The 14,486-nt window shown below is 37.6% G+C and overlaps 1 protein-coding gene across 2 annotated transcripts in view; it reads left to right on the top strand.

Annotated features, from left to right (window-relative positions):
- The window catches only part of neurl1aa (neuralized E3 ubiquitin protein ligase 1Aa), a 57,181-nt gene that overhangs the window by 38,327 nt on the left and 4,368 nt on the right, over positions 1–14,486 (top strand). For both annotated transcript variants that reach the window (XM_056730722.1, XM_056730730.1), the window contains exons 4-5: positions 8,094–8,789; positions 13,325–13,474. In XM_056730722.1, the coding sequence (XP_056586700.1) occupies positions 8,094–8,789; positions 13,325–13,474 (846 nt within the window). The remainder of the gene's footprint in view (positions 1–8,093; positions 8,790–13,324; positions 13,475–14,486) is intronic.

Raw genomic sequence — 14,486 nt, 5'->3', positions numbered from 1 at the left:
CTGAAAGAGCCAAGCCAACAGATTCATTTTACATTTCAGATTTAACAAGCTTTTAATTCCCATTAATAAAATGTCCAATGCAGTCTAGAAAATATAAACACCATACACAAGGCCCCTGTTCTTAGTTGCAAGTGCATAGCGACCGATTTTCATTTACGTTGACGTTGCTTAACAAAAAATAAAGTATTAAAGGAATAGTTAAAAAAAAAAAAAAAATCACATACACACAACAAAGTTGTTCACACAAATCGGCTAAAACAAGTTAAACCGCTGTATTATGCAAGCCAGGTCAATAGTTGGCGATGTCACTTTGGCTTCTTATACTTAACTTAAACTATTAAAACATTAATTTTCATTAAAAGTTACGAATTGTCAGAAGAACCCAAGCACAGGCAGCAGCGGTGAAGTGGTTATTAACAAAGATATTATATTTATTTAACAAAAATACAAAAAGACCCACAAGGGGGTAAAACAACAAGGACAAAGGGATAATACTCACAGAAACACAGGAACGTAAACTAACTAAAAGTGGACTTTGACAACACTTGGCATAAACTAACATAGACTAGACTTGACTTTGATTGAGAATCACAAGCAGAAACAAGACGTAATGTGTTCAAAGACATGGAGCAAACAAGCAAAACGAACAAGCACAAGACAATAGACACGAGGTCAGTTTAAAAGTGGACCAAATCAAGAGCGAACAGGTGCAGGGCATGAAATAATAAACAATCAATAATGAAGAGACAAGAGGGCGGGAACAGATACGAGACCGGAGAGAGAATATGGAAGGCCGATAGGGTAGTAATGCCTCCTCCACATGAAAACCTAGGCTTCGCCATGACTCTGCCACAAGCTCAAGTGAGACATGACATGATGAAGCAGAATCATGACTTAAAATCTCATAAAATATTGGCCTGAATTTTTTTTTTTACTTAAAAAAATAAAATTGCCACAGGAATAAGATGAAACGGCTTGAGGCACTGAAATTATTAACTCAAATTACTCTTGTGCCGGGAGAACTTTTTTATGTGGTGGTAATTGATGTAGCTTTCATGATATGGTAGACGTCGACAGTAGTATCACAATGATAAAATCATTACAAAAACAGCTCAAAAACATAAGCTAAGTTCAGTGTTCTAGTGTCAAAAACAAGATTGATAACTTTTTCAAATATCAACCAATAGTGTTTAATTAAATATGATAAAACATATTTTACTACATACTAGATTTAAGTAAGTAAACACCTTTAGTAAGGTATACCTGATGAAGGTCATGGACCAAAACGTTTTATTTAAATACATTTTGATACTTTTGCAAGATTGATAGTGTGCGGGAAATTGTGATAAAAAAGGCACAAAAAAACAAACTGTCTTAACAGCCCATGAGAGTATCTGAACTTACCAAACTGATGTTGTACTTGAGATTGTGTTAAAAACAGTGACATTCTATGCAACGTACATGATTGCATTATAATTTCACCTCCACAAGTTCCTTTATCAATAACCTTACAACCCTCGTCATGCCTTCTGGGTAATTAGCAGAAACATTGCTATGCTAGTAATGCAACAGAGCAATTATCATGATTTATTTGACGCGATTGTATGATTTGGCTACACTAATTCTCAATTAGACGTCCCACACTGGGAATATAGTCCTCCAATAATAATATCTTAAATATGTCCAATATGCACTATTGGGACAGAATTTGTCAGACTGCAAGCTTGTTTCTGTGTACTCACAGCTATGGCTGTTAGCGGTAGTAATTGTATTTGTTTGGTTGACCGGCTGCTTTGGGGTGGAACAAAATAAAAAAAACACTACAGAACAACAGATGCTGTGCCATTTGGCTATTTGACAACGTTTTATTTTTCTACTTCTTTGTAAGCACGAGGAGAAAAATAATCTAGCGAAGAAGTGCAAGTCAGGGGTCAGAATCTTTTTTCAAGAGATCACACCAACAGGAAGTTCTGGGAAGAGCGGCTCAAGGTGGTGGGAATATGTAGCGTGACACATCACAAAACAGAACACCGTCCCTTTCCTGCCGTTAAGTGTCCTTGTATCCCTTCTCCAAACTTAGAACTCCACTTTTCCTTCATTTCCCCTCATACCAAGGACTCGAGACATCCAAACATGGACAGAGATAAGGTGTGGCTGTCTTATATATAGGCAGAGCACTTCAGGGCCTCTTTAAAGGAGTTAGGGGCAAACATCAGTTTATAGACTGCTAGATAAACATCCTCGTATTTGGGGCCGCGGTGAAACATCACAGAGCGACTCACATTTCCCGGGTACGAGGTGGACGTTTTCGGTGTGCCTCTGATATAATCCAATTTTAGTGAGTGCTGAATTGGTTGCGGCTATTAAAATATATAAAAAACTACATGGAATACTTCATAATACCATATCACATGTGGTTGAAAAGAAATTAAGTTTATTCAATTGAAGAGCAAGTTGAGTGAATGAGGCATTAATATAGCGCTTTATAAGGGGTTGGGTGGGTGAGGAGAGATCTCTTTGATGAAAGATTATGATACAGACCAACCTTTATTCTTTAGAATAGCATGCACAGATTGTGTTCATAATAAGACTAGAAACAACATGGGGTCAGTTTTGATTTCCGTTGACTAAATGTGTGTCATGAGGCAAAGAAACTATGGTTGGCCTGACTACAATTTGGATACGAGTCATAAGGGAAGGCCTTATGCGCCTTTTGGAGAGAATCTGGACGCGTGCGTGTGTGTTTGAAAGAGAGAAGAAGAATAATGACCTCAAGGAAGGAGCTTTGGTTACCCAGGGATCATTTGTCAGTGGTCCACGTGTTGACTGTGGGGCCATTATTTTTAACAAAGAGAGCCGACAAGGAGCGTGGCAAGGAGCCAAAATGCAGAACTCTATACTGTCGCCCCCTACTGTTACTCCCAAACACACACAAATACACACACAATGTCCTGTTTGTTTTCAAAATGTAAACAAAATCAGAATTATCATGTAAGAAGTCAAATTCTTCATAGACAAAACCACCAGACCGTACTTTGAAAGTTTAGGCGAAACATCTGAGACAAAGTTAAGATCCATGAAACATGACTGAGAACCAAACAACATTTCGTCAACTATAAGGAGCATTCTCTGAAAAAGTTGTTCACTTATTAACAACGTTAGCAGATGCAGAAAGAGAAATAACTAATCAGCATAAAAAGATGAATAAAGAACAATCTCATCCAGAACAACTGCATCCAGCGCCTCACAGCTAAACCTCGCAAATCATAGCAAAGAAAGTGCACTTCCATTTTTGGCCATTTTGTTCCTGGACTCTTTCTGACTCAACCAAGAGAAGCTTTTGTTTATCAGAAACCTCATCTGCTTATTTTCCACTGGCTTTTGTGTTTAGCCTAACAGGTGCTGGACGCTGGTGAAAAACCAAAAAACAACTAAGACAAAAAAGGACAAAAAAGTTTGTTTTGCTTTGCTTTTTGTCTATGCAGCTGCGTCCCCGTCGTTAATGCACAAGCTTGGATTCAGATTGTCTCTAAAACCACCCAAACTGTATTTTTTAAGAGATTATGGTCTTGCCTCAGCCAATCGCATCGCAACCCTTCTGGAGCTCGTTTGAAAGGGGCCAATAAGACAAAGGGAAAATGGCGATTGGCAACTGAGCAGGTGCAGGGGTAATTAGAGGGGCAGCAGCTGCCGTTGGTCACACAGATCTTGGCACGAATGTTCCCGTACCCCTCCCTCACTTTTTCCACCTCTCCTGCTTTCTACTCTAAACTGATTTTGATCTCTGTATTGCTGAGTGACCAAACAAACATCTTTCCATAATCAGCAAGGTTCAAAAGTTAAAACTAAAACTATTAAAACATTTCTGTAAAGAATTTAAAAATGTGTGCCTAAATATTTAATTATGAGGCACTTAAGACCAACACAAAAACAACACAAAAACTGCTGTAAAAATAAATGAAACCTATATAGGCGGTTTCAACGCAAGAGCTGGCACGAAGTAAACTTACGGTCTGTGTTTGATGATATTATAACAAATAATTATCTAATTTCTATCATTATTCATTTATATTAATATGCTTTGTTTATTATTTGTATTAAATTCAATCAAAACTATACTCAAAAGTTACGATTCTTTGCGGAGGTCTACCTAAAGTAAAGTTTGGGCCACATATTGTTTGTTTATACAAAAAATAAATAAATTATTAAAATGACAAAAAAGCACTTTCCATTCCATTCCATTTTCTACCGCTTATCCGAACTACCTCGGGTCACGGGGAGCCTGCGCCTATCTCAGGAGTCATCGGGCATCAAGGCAGGATACACCCTGGATGGAGTGCCAACCCATCGCAGGGCACACACACACTACAAAAAAGCACTTAAATATGTTAAATATTTTGTTTATTAATTATTTAATGATTTTGTTTATATATTTAACATGAATATATTAAAGTGAAAGCTAATTCAAAATATTTTAATTACTTTGATTATCAGTCATCGTTTGTTTGCCGGAATGGATAGTAAAAACATTCAAGGCATTTTGACGTTTTCTTTTAAAGGATTTGTTAATGAATGGGTTTATTACATTTATGGTCAATCTATTTCTATGCATATAATAATAAGATAAATAACCATATACACAAAATTAAATGCATGGACAATGAATGAGTCAGAAACCGGCAGACTGTTGAAATCACTGTAATTGTGTCTGTTTCGCACAACCGATGTTTTATTTTACCGATATTATTGTTATTATTTGTTATTCTTATATTATATTATATATTATTATATTATATTATATTATATTATACTAAAGAGTATAATAGAATATTATGAAATCATCAACTGTTCTCCATTTCATGTTGTTTTATGTTGGCAGACGTATTTCACCCTTACTCAAATTTAAACTGGATTCTAGGCTTGCGTCACTCTATCTAGGTTCAAGGCCGCATTAAACAGATTAATCCTATTTACAGTCTGGCTTTATAGTAATAAGCCTGATTTTGAAAGACACTCTCCAGTCGGACCCCTAGTGGTGATGTCATCCACGGGTTCTCTGCTCAATCATGATGGGTGGATTCAACTGTGTACAAATTGTACCATAGTCTTCCAAATGTGCAGTCAAAACACTCAATGGGGACAAATGTCAAAATTAATTTAAGAAAATGTTACTTTAAAAAACGACTTATATAATGCCTTCATTATCTCAAGTGTTGCCTGTAGATGACTTTAAAATGAGCTGAAAAGTCCCTCTTGGCTCGAGTAATCTGTATTGCCTTAAGGCTATCCCTCTGCTGTCCTTAGCACTGTAGAACACTTCACTCATTAACAATGAATACCACATTTGTTTCTTTTCAAGACACTTTAAAGCAAGGATCAATAAGGAACAGCAAGTCTCTATGTTGGCTGTTTGCTCATTTTGAAGCATCTTTACAAATGTCAACATGTACATGCATGGATTGAATACTTATGTGTACAGACTCAAGGAACCAAAAGTAAGTATTCAAAAGAACCAGGATAGCCCGAAGACTTTCAAAGCCCAAGGCCACACAATTCTTAAGAATATGTCTTAAAAGGCCTCAGACGAAAGACTGAAAAAAGGGCGATAATATGCTATGATAAAATAAGCCAAATGTAAGTCTCTATAGAAAGTGGTCTATAGAAAATGAGTATCACAAAGACAAACAATGACAACCCAGAGCATTGTGATCATAAACACGAAATGAAAGCAGATATCTATCTGTGATGGTAGCCAGATGATATAGATGTTGTAACAGTGGCTCTCAATGTTGGGACACCCAGTTGGAAGACTTGATCCCAAGAAAAACAAAAGATTTGAATCGACAGTAGATGAGCACAACAACTGTTAAAAAGCATTGCCAAAACCTCTAGCCCGAAGGAACTTGACAAGACCACACACAAACAGGACCGAGGAAGAGGTTGTAATTTATGCCTCTTATAGCACCCAACATCTTGCACCCTACCATATCCAAACTCTTGGTCTATTTATTTGACTGTATTTTATTTAACTGTATTTTATTTACTTACCATATCTCTACAATGTAAGTATTTGAATGCTTTAGTGATACAGTATTCATTTCGAAGCTAGCCAGTAATTCCACTAAGGCTCTGTTTACTTTTATTTTAAGAGAGAGAACGATACAGCATGTCACAGATATTTATGCGCTATGTTTGCACATTAGACTGATGTTATTAAAGGAACGTTCATTGGCCTGTTATCTCTGTGTCAGCAACTTAGCTAGACAAACAGTCTCATGACAGTCTTATGGAAAAATGTGTCTTTATATATTCGGCAGAGGCTAATTGAAAGTGACTCTACAGTGCATTCAGGGTATGTGTTAGTTTATGTCGCCACGCATCACACCTATGAGTATGATGTCACTATCGCTATGCTTTATCTTGTTGAAGTACAGGAAATAGTATACGTCCTTAGAGATCTAGAAGTTTACTTTCCTGATCTGTGTCCTTAACTTTTAGTCTACTGAGGCACTCTCACAAGCTGTAACCGCGTCTGAGCAGGTTTATCTGTGACGAGAGCTAATCGGCGGTCCCTCCGGCTCACTGCTGGTAGATAAAGACAGGAAGAGGAAGACAGGTGGAGGTAAAAGAGAGAGAGGGGGGTAAAGATCCTCACTTTCCTTTCATCTCCTTCCTTTATTACATCTCCTGACCTTAATCGTTGTTTTTACCATCTAGCCTTCGTTTGTTTTGATGTTTGACTGAATATTTATATTTTATATCTTTTTATAAAAGTAAATGAAAGTCAACTATTTCACATAAAGAATATTGTTCCTCTGTATCACTATAGAACACTTCGGCAAACGTAAACAATGCGGATCCAGCGCTGGTTTAGAAGAACTTCCCGACAGTTTTAATAAGATACAACCAACAGAACATTTATGACCTAATAAAATGTCAACTTAACATCTTTTAGATTTAATTATATGTGGAAGATAAAAAAAGTAATACAAATAAAAATAAAAACAAAAGTGCGTCTGGACCCGTGTTTACATCTTGTGAAGTGGTCTATAGGTGTAGTGTGGGCTCTTCTATTATGTAAAATATAAAAGATTTGTTAAACTTTATAGTTATCGTTATTGCTGTAAACAGGCCTTCAAAATAGATGGCTAATATTAATAAGTCGAAGAGCACGACAGGTTACCTTTAATGCTAATATTGTCCAGAGTCTGACTGTCTTTGACTGCACAGATGAGGTCTAAATACAGGTCACACTCCAGCAGGGCTATCAGTTACAAAGGAACCACAGTATTCAGCTTGTTTGAGTGCTGTACTATGATAAGATAGCTAGCCTCCATTTAAATGAATGTAATACCTATTTTTGGCTACTTGGAGTGGGACATTACATATGGTAAACGCACAACACTTTGCTAGCGTAGCATTTTATCAAAGTTTTGAACTATTTTGGGCAGCTTGGAAAAGCGTTGTGGTAATGTTGAGATTGCTATACTGTACTATGCAGGGCTACTATTACATTACTATAAAGTTCTATTCCTGGCAGCTGTTGAGGAATAAATAGTAAAGAATGTCAAAAGGCACTCCCTGGTGGCCATTTTGGAAAGAACTATTCATTACTCTGTAGTACAAACAATTCGAAATAGTAACATTTATTGACCAAGTCCATAAAATAGTCCTGAAGCACACATTCATCTTGGAGACATCCGTTTGATGTCTGCATTTACATCTGAAAGGCGTATTTTTGATTGTTTGCTTCTGTAATATGTCTCTGAGATGTCTTATGTCAGATAGAGATCTAGAAAATATCTGTAAGAAGATATAGAATGTTATGTATGTAAAACTCCCTTTTCTAAGACATTCAGCAGATGTTTTTACACAGCAGATCTTTAGCAGATATATAACAGACGCACCTTTGCCACCTGGGAGTGTTAAAAACTGTCTCCCTGGCTAAAATTTTGGTAAAGAAACGTAAATAAAGACTATTTAGCTTTTTCAGTTTGTTATCTGTCCAAGATATGACAATCAAAGTTTTTGTCACAATTACTCAAGTATTTCAATCTCAACTCCTAACTATGTATTCTGTCTCTACCCCACAGAGAGTGAAATCGTCCCTCCAGACTTTCTCCGCCCGCGATCCTTCACCACAGTACGCGGCTCCGCCACTTTACGTCGCGAAGGCGACACCTCCCGTCTGTCCGTCAGCCTGTGCGATCTTAACTCGCAGCAAGAAGACACGAGGCTCCGCCTCCCACCTGCTCCCGTTGCTTGCCCCATTCCTCAAAACTCCATGAATTCCCAGCAGTCAACGCTTCTTCCTCACACCCTGGAATGTGACTTACGTTTCCACCAGCTCCGAGGTGCCCACATAAAGACCCTTAACGAACAGACCGTGGCGAGATCCGAACACGGCCGTGAGGAGCGCACGCTGGTATTCACCGACCGGCCGCTCAAAATCGGTGAAACCATATTCATCAAAGTCATTAAGTCCAGTCAAGCGCGATCCGGATCATTGTCGTATGGTGTGACGTCGTGCGATCCGGCTGTGCTCCGCCCAAGCGATCTACCTTACAATCCAGAAGCACTGGTTGATCGCAAGGAATTCTGGGCCGTGTGCAGGGTGCCCACCACTCTGCAGAGCGGCGATATACTGGGCTTCCTGGTTACACAGGAAGGGGAAGTGATTCTGAGTCATAACGGTACTAATGTGGGAATGCAGGTGTGTGTGGACAACTCACGACCACTTTGGATGTTCTTCGGACTTCACGGTGCTGTCACACAGCTGAGGATTCTGGGTAAGCACGGAATTGTTGTTTTGCTACATTTTTAATGCATAAACATGCATAAACAATTTTTTTACTAAAAGTATATCTTTAGTTCCAGGTAAATATGTATGCTTTATTAATACAAAATTCAGATTTGTTGTGCAGAATTATTCAGTACATATTCAGAAGAAAAATTATATATTGCTATTGTATTAAAACGTTTTTTATTGCGTTTTTTCAATCACCTCAATTTCATATATTAATACATACTAAATAAAAATTGGACGCACTTGATTAACCTTTCAAAACACTAGACAGCTTAGTCGGTCTCACCCACACACCTGCGACTGACACAATAAAGCTAAACTAGACAAAGTACGTGCACACAAACACAACTAAAAACAGGAAGGTACAGGACTGTGTGGGAGGTCTGTGACCTCCCTTAGCTCTGTTTTCACTTTACAAAATGTCCAAGATACAAGAACTCCCCGCATGTTCCCAGCGCTCACCCGTCTCATTAGCATGCGGTGAGGGAAAGGAAACGAGAAAGTGAAGAGGCGAGTGGGCGATTCACACTTCATTTGAGAGCATTCATTTGAGAACACGTCTCGTTTCTCTCCATTTCTCCATTACCGTTTGGTGTTTTTTTTTTTCGTGGAGATTCTGATGTTTAAAACGTCCCTGCCAATAAAATGAAAATCAGCTTGAACATAAGATGAAATGCTTGTTAAATGAAATGTCGTGCTAAGTAAATGAAGCTTGATTTGTTCGTTTTTCTTTTCAACAATTTATTCACCCTCATGTTGTTCAATACCTGTATATGACTCTTCCTTCTGTGGAACACAAAAGGAAATATTTTAAGGAATGTCTTGTGTCCATACGATGAAAGTCAATGGGGACTAGTGTTGTTTGGTAGCCAATGTTCTTGGTTGAAAGGCATACAGGGAAGAAAATGAGGGGGAGTTAGTGATAACAGAATTCCTATCATTATTGGAAGAGGAATTTATAAAAAATGTATCAAATTATTAAATATTTATAAATAAGGATATATTATTTACATAATATATATATATATATATACATATATCAGAGCTGCACGATTAATCACTATTTTCACTAAATATTGCGTATATCGGACCGTCTAGTGCGAATATGATATCGCGACGGTTTCGAATATGTATTTATGCGCAGCTTGTCTGTGAAGCACTCCTCTTTGTTCAGTAGTAAGTGCGGCCCCATCTGAAATCACTATGAGTTTGAGTCGCTTATGACGTGCCTTTGAAAAAGCAACACCGGTCAAACATAATTATTATGAATATACTTTATAATCATGAAAACATCTGAGATGGCTTGAACAATGACAGGAAGATTCCTGTAAGCATTTTCTGGAACTAGCGGCCCGTCCAAAATGGCCTACTTCCATACTATATAGTAGGCGAAAATGAGTACGAGTCATCAATAGTATGTCCGAAACCTCAGTATGCAAAAAACGACGAGATTTGCGAGTGTGGATCTGATGGACACTTCTCTATACCATAATGCCACGGGAGCTGAGCAACGGTCAAATTTTTTAAGTAAATCAAATAAATATAGCGTAAAACTTAAAGTGGGACGTCCGTTTTTAATGTAAGTTCTAATAGATGAATTTCTCATAACCAAATTATATTTGTATCAACACACACGTATAGGTTGTTGTTAATACGACATAGGTCAAAGAGCATATGGGTCACATGACCATAAAACATGGCGGACGCACACATGTTCAAAATCTATTCATACTACTACCACTCATACTATATAGAACGTACTGTTTTAACGGCCGATAGTTGGTACTTATTCAAATTCAGTATGTCCTGTCACAGCATGCGATTTTGGATGTAGCAAACATGTGGTATTGTACTTCTTCTGCTGCACCTTTTTGGAGTTTCTCCACATGAGCGCCCACTGGCTTTCAGATGCAGCAGCATTTAACCTTACTTCACTGAAGAACTGCAGAAAAATACGTAATAAATCGATTTATTATAGATAATTCAAATAGATATAAATGGGTTTGTTTAGTTTACCTTCTTGGCCCAGATACGGTTTATTCGTTATAACATGATGTTGATCAGTCATCACCTGCTTTTTTCCCAATGATGTCACATTTACAGCTCACAATGCCTCGCCTCATGGATAGCTAATCTGATCTGGTCTTTATCAGAACCATAATGCGCAGATACAGGAAAAATCACGCTCGTCTTATTACGCCAGAGCACAATAACAAATCAAAAGCGAACGTCAGCAGGCCTTGACATGTCATCCTTGCTTTCCTGTTGAAAACAATTACGGCTAAATATATATTCTGCCTTTCTGAGGGAGATGCAAGCAACTGATATGATACACAGTGATGATATCTCTTCTATATGTTTTATTTGAACTCAACCAGAGCCAAACAGTAAGTAATAAACCGCCTGTGCAAATGTTTACGTTTGCAGTCACACAGCTCTCTGATGAAGTGATATGATTAAACATTTCTCCTTTTTCCACACGATATAATAAACCAAATACAACCTTGCATAGTTTGCTTCCCAAGAAGTATGTAAGATTGAAAACAAGGAATTGTTCAAGAGAGAGTTGCTTCTGTTGTCCGCAGCTTAGCTCAAATTAAATCAAAGCCATTCACCCTTGGATAGATTTAACTGCCCTAAAGTCAAACTAAAATTAAATTAAAGATGCAAGATGTGACTGAGGATACACATATAAGGAAAAGTATTACAAACTCAAGATCTAAGTCTTAGAAAGTCTTTGAGAGTTTTATAATTCATTACAGAAATGGATTGTACTGTTCCTGAATACTGCAAAACAGCCGTGCTAAAATACACAGATGTTAAAGTCACTCTTGAGACCCATTCCCATCCTAAATCTTACACATATATTTAAATATATTTAAATCATAATGATATTTGTTTAATATTGTGCCTAAAATATATATAGAATAAATATATAGAAAAGACTGACACATAGTGCTCATTTTCAGCATGACAAAGGGCTTTAGAGAGGACTGACTCTCTCTAATATCTTGTTTTGAAGTCTCTCACTCCACGGCTGTTCTAGCGTCTAAGTTAATCTAGTTGAGATGCTCTGGAATAGGGTTGGCCCCTTGTGATCCAGGGCCAGCTGCTCTGGCCTGGACGAGGGGATTTATGATGTGTCTCTGTGTGGCATGATGGGAAGGTGGAATGGTATGTTAAACTCAAAGAGGATCACTCTCTGTGGACTCCACCCTACCCTGTCTACACGTTAAAAGAGGATCACGTCGTGTGAGGAAAGAACATACATACACTTAAACCACAACCTTTAGATGGAGCTTTGGGGAATATTATCAAAGATCTAATATTGCCACAGATAGATTTGGTTCAGAGCATTTGCACGGTAAACAGACTGGCATTGACTAACCTCAGAGGATCCTGCATTCAGGGGTTTAAATTCAGCTTAGTTCTGGTTCAGCCAATTCTCCATCTCCCTTACATATACACTCGTATATCATAGGACCCAGCATACCAGAAATGAGGTCATGTCACTTTAATTCAGTATCTGCTCTCTCTTAAACAGACAGTTCACCTAAAAATTCAGTCATCATTAACTCACCCTCATGCCATCCCGATATTGACCTTCTTCAGTGAAACCCGGCAGGAAAATCTCTGAGGAAAGTTCATGCTGCTGTCTTGCAAACAATGAAAGTGAATGGGGACCAAAGAAAAAAAGTGCAACTAAATGCATTAAAAATATTAAAGAAGTACATTTGGGGGGTACAATGTCTTTTAGAGTCAAACCTCATACAATTCCTTTTAAAGTCAAATGTACTGAATAGACATTTCAGAGTATTCGCTGAAAACTTTGTATGAGCGTTGTGCTCACCATTCACTTTCATTGTTTTGAAAAGTACCAATTTGACATTATGCTATACTATAAAAATGTTTTGCTACTTCAAGAACCATCAAATTGGATTGACAAGCCATTTCAGCGTCCTATTATACATTTTCACAAGTGGAATTGCTTAACTAATTTGAATGAGTTGAAGACATTTTAATGAACAAAATGAAAAGGCAATTTGATTGTACTTAAAGGAGCAAAGTAAGAAATGAGGTGTACAAAAAAGATGCTAAACAGAGGAAAGTGAATATGTGAGGTTCGCGTGATCTGTTAATGACTGTCAGGGCATTTTTAAAGGTGTCAAGTTCAGATTCTATCCTAGACTCTTGCAGCCAGAGCAATGTGATGGGATTAGTGGATCCAACTGCCCAATATCATTCATGTGAAGTATTACTGACTTTAATTTGTGCAATCCTTTGCGAGTTTAAAATGCCATTCCACTCTTCCATCACACCGGACAAACTGATGGGACTCGTTCTGTTCAGTCTAAATGGGGCTATTAAAATCAGTACTTAATAAATTACTTAATATAGTACTTCAATATTTTCAAGCTTTAGACTATACTATAAATTAGGCCCATTATCAGAAATTATTGAATGGTATTTAAAAAAAATCAATATGTGTTCATATTGTATTGCATTGTTTCTTTAAAGGTTCTACTTTCTTGGGTGATGCTCGTGACCCGGCCAGCCCTGGCTCGCCCTCTGCTTCGCCCCTCTCGCCTTCAAATTTGTGTGGTGGAAGTCCAGAGCCCGGCATCACTGAACGGGGATGCTCTACATCTTTCTGCAGCTCAACTGAAGGTCAGCATGTTTCTGAATTTTTTTTTGTCAGAACTGTTCCAACTGATCCAAAAAGTAGCAAACTTGATAAGACTATGGAAAAACTTAAGCAAGTCAACCAACAATACAATTAGCTCTCCTGTAGCTCAGTGATAAGAGCGTGGCGCTAGCAACACAAAGGTCATGGGTTGGAGCTCAGGGATTGCACATACTTAGAAACAAATGCATAGCGTATAGTCAAATGCATAGTGTATAGCAGTCATCCTCAATTGGCGCACCGCTGTCCGGATCCGGACCTTTGCTTCGTTATGCATCACAGCCTAATGAACCATTTAAAACTTTTGACTATGTCAGTTATTAATATTGAGCCCCGCGTTCCTCTCAGGAACATTTATGTTATTTATCTTTTGCGGCTATATCCGCATGAAGAGCAGCAAACACGTGTTTATTTTAACAACAGTAGCGCAGACACGCAGATCAGATAAATGGACACACAACAGTTAACAAAATGCAGCAAATATTAAAGCATTTGTAACCATCAGTCTGTTTACTGTTTGCTATATGTCTTCAACCTTACAATCAGATTTTGTGATATTTCATAAACCATTACGTTTTTCTCTACATCTAGCATAAACATTATTGATCAGCACGTAAACATTTGTGACCCTGTGAAAACCCAGACTAAATTCTCATGATCTAATAAATTATTAGACATCAAACATCAAAGATTAATTTCAAGCATTAATTTCAATAAGATTAGCATAATTCAGTCAATATCTTCAATATTGTTATATTTTCACGGATTATTCTGTACGATGAATTTATGAAGAACTTTTGGTGGGTTTCCACAAGCAGGGTCACAATTTGTAGAACAACGTTCTAATTGGGAAATTATTCAAAGATATAAAGTATTTCTGGTATGAATGGCATTGAAAGGCTAATTTAGTAAGTAACTTTGTTTACTGTTTATGATGAGCATTGTAATTGTGACATTACATGTGCATAAAAAATTAAACAATGTTCCTGTATTTCC

Source organism: Triplophysa dalaica, chromosome 2, assembly GCF_015846415.1.
Source record: "Triplophysa dalaica isolate WHDGS20190420 chromosome 2, ASM1584641v1, whole genome shotgun sequence".
Lineage (NCBI taxonomy): Eukaryota > Metazoa > Chordata > Actinopteri > Cypriniformes > Nemacheilidae > Triplophysa > Triplophysa dalaica.
This window is presented reverse-complemented; position numbering and strand designations above follow the sequence as displayed.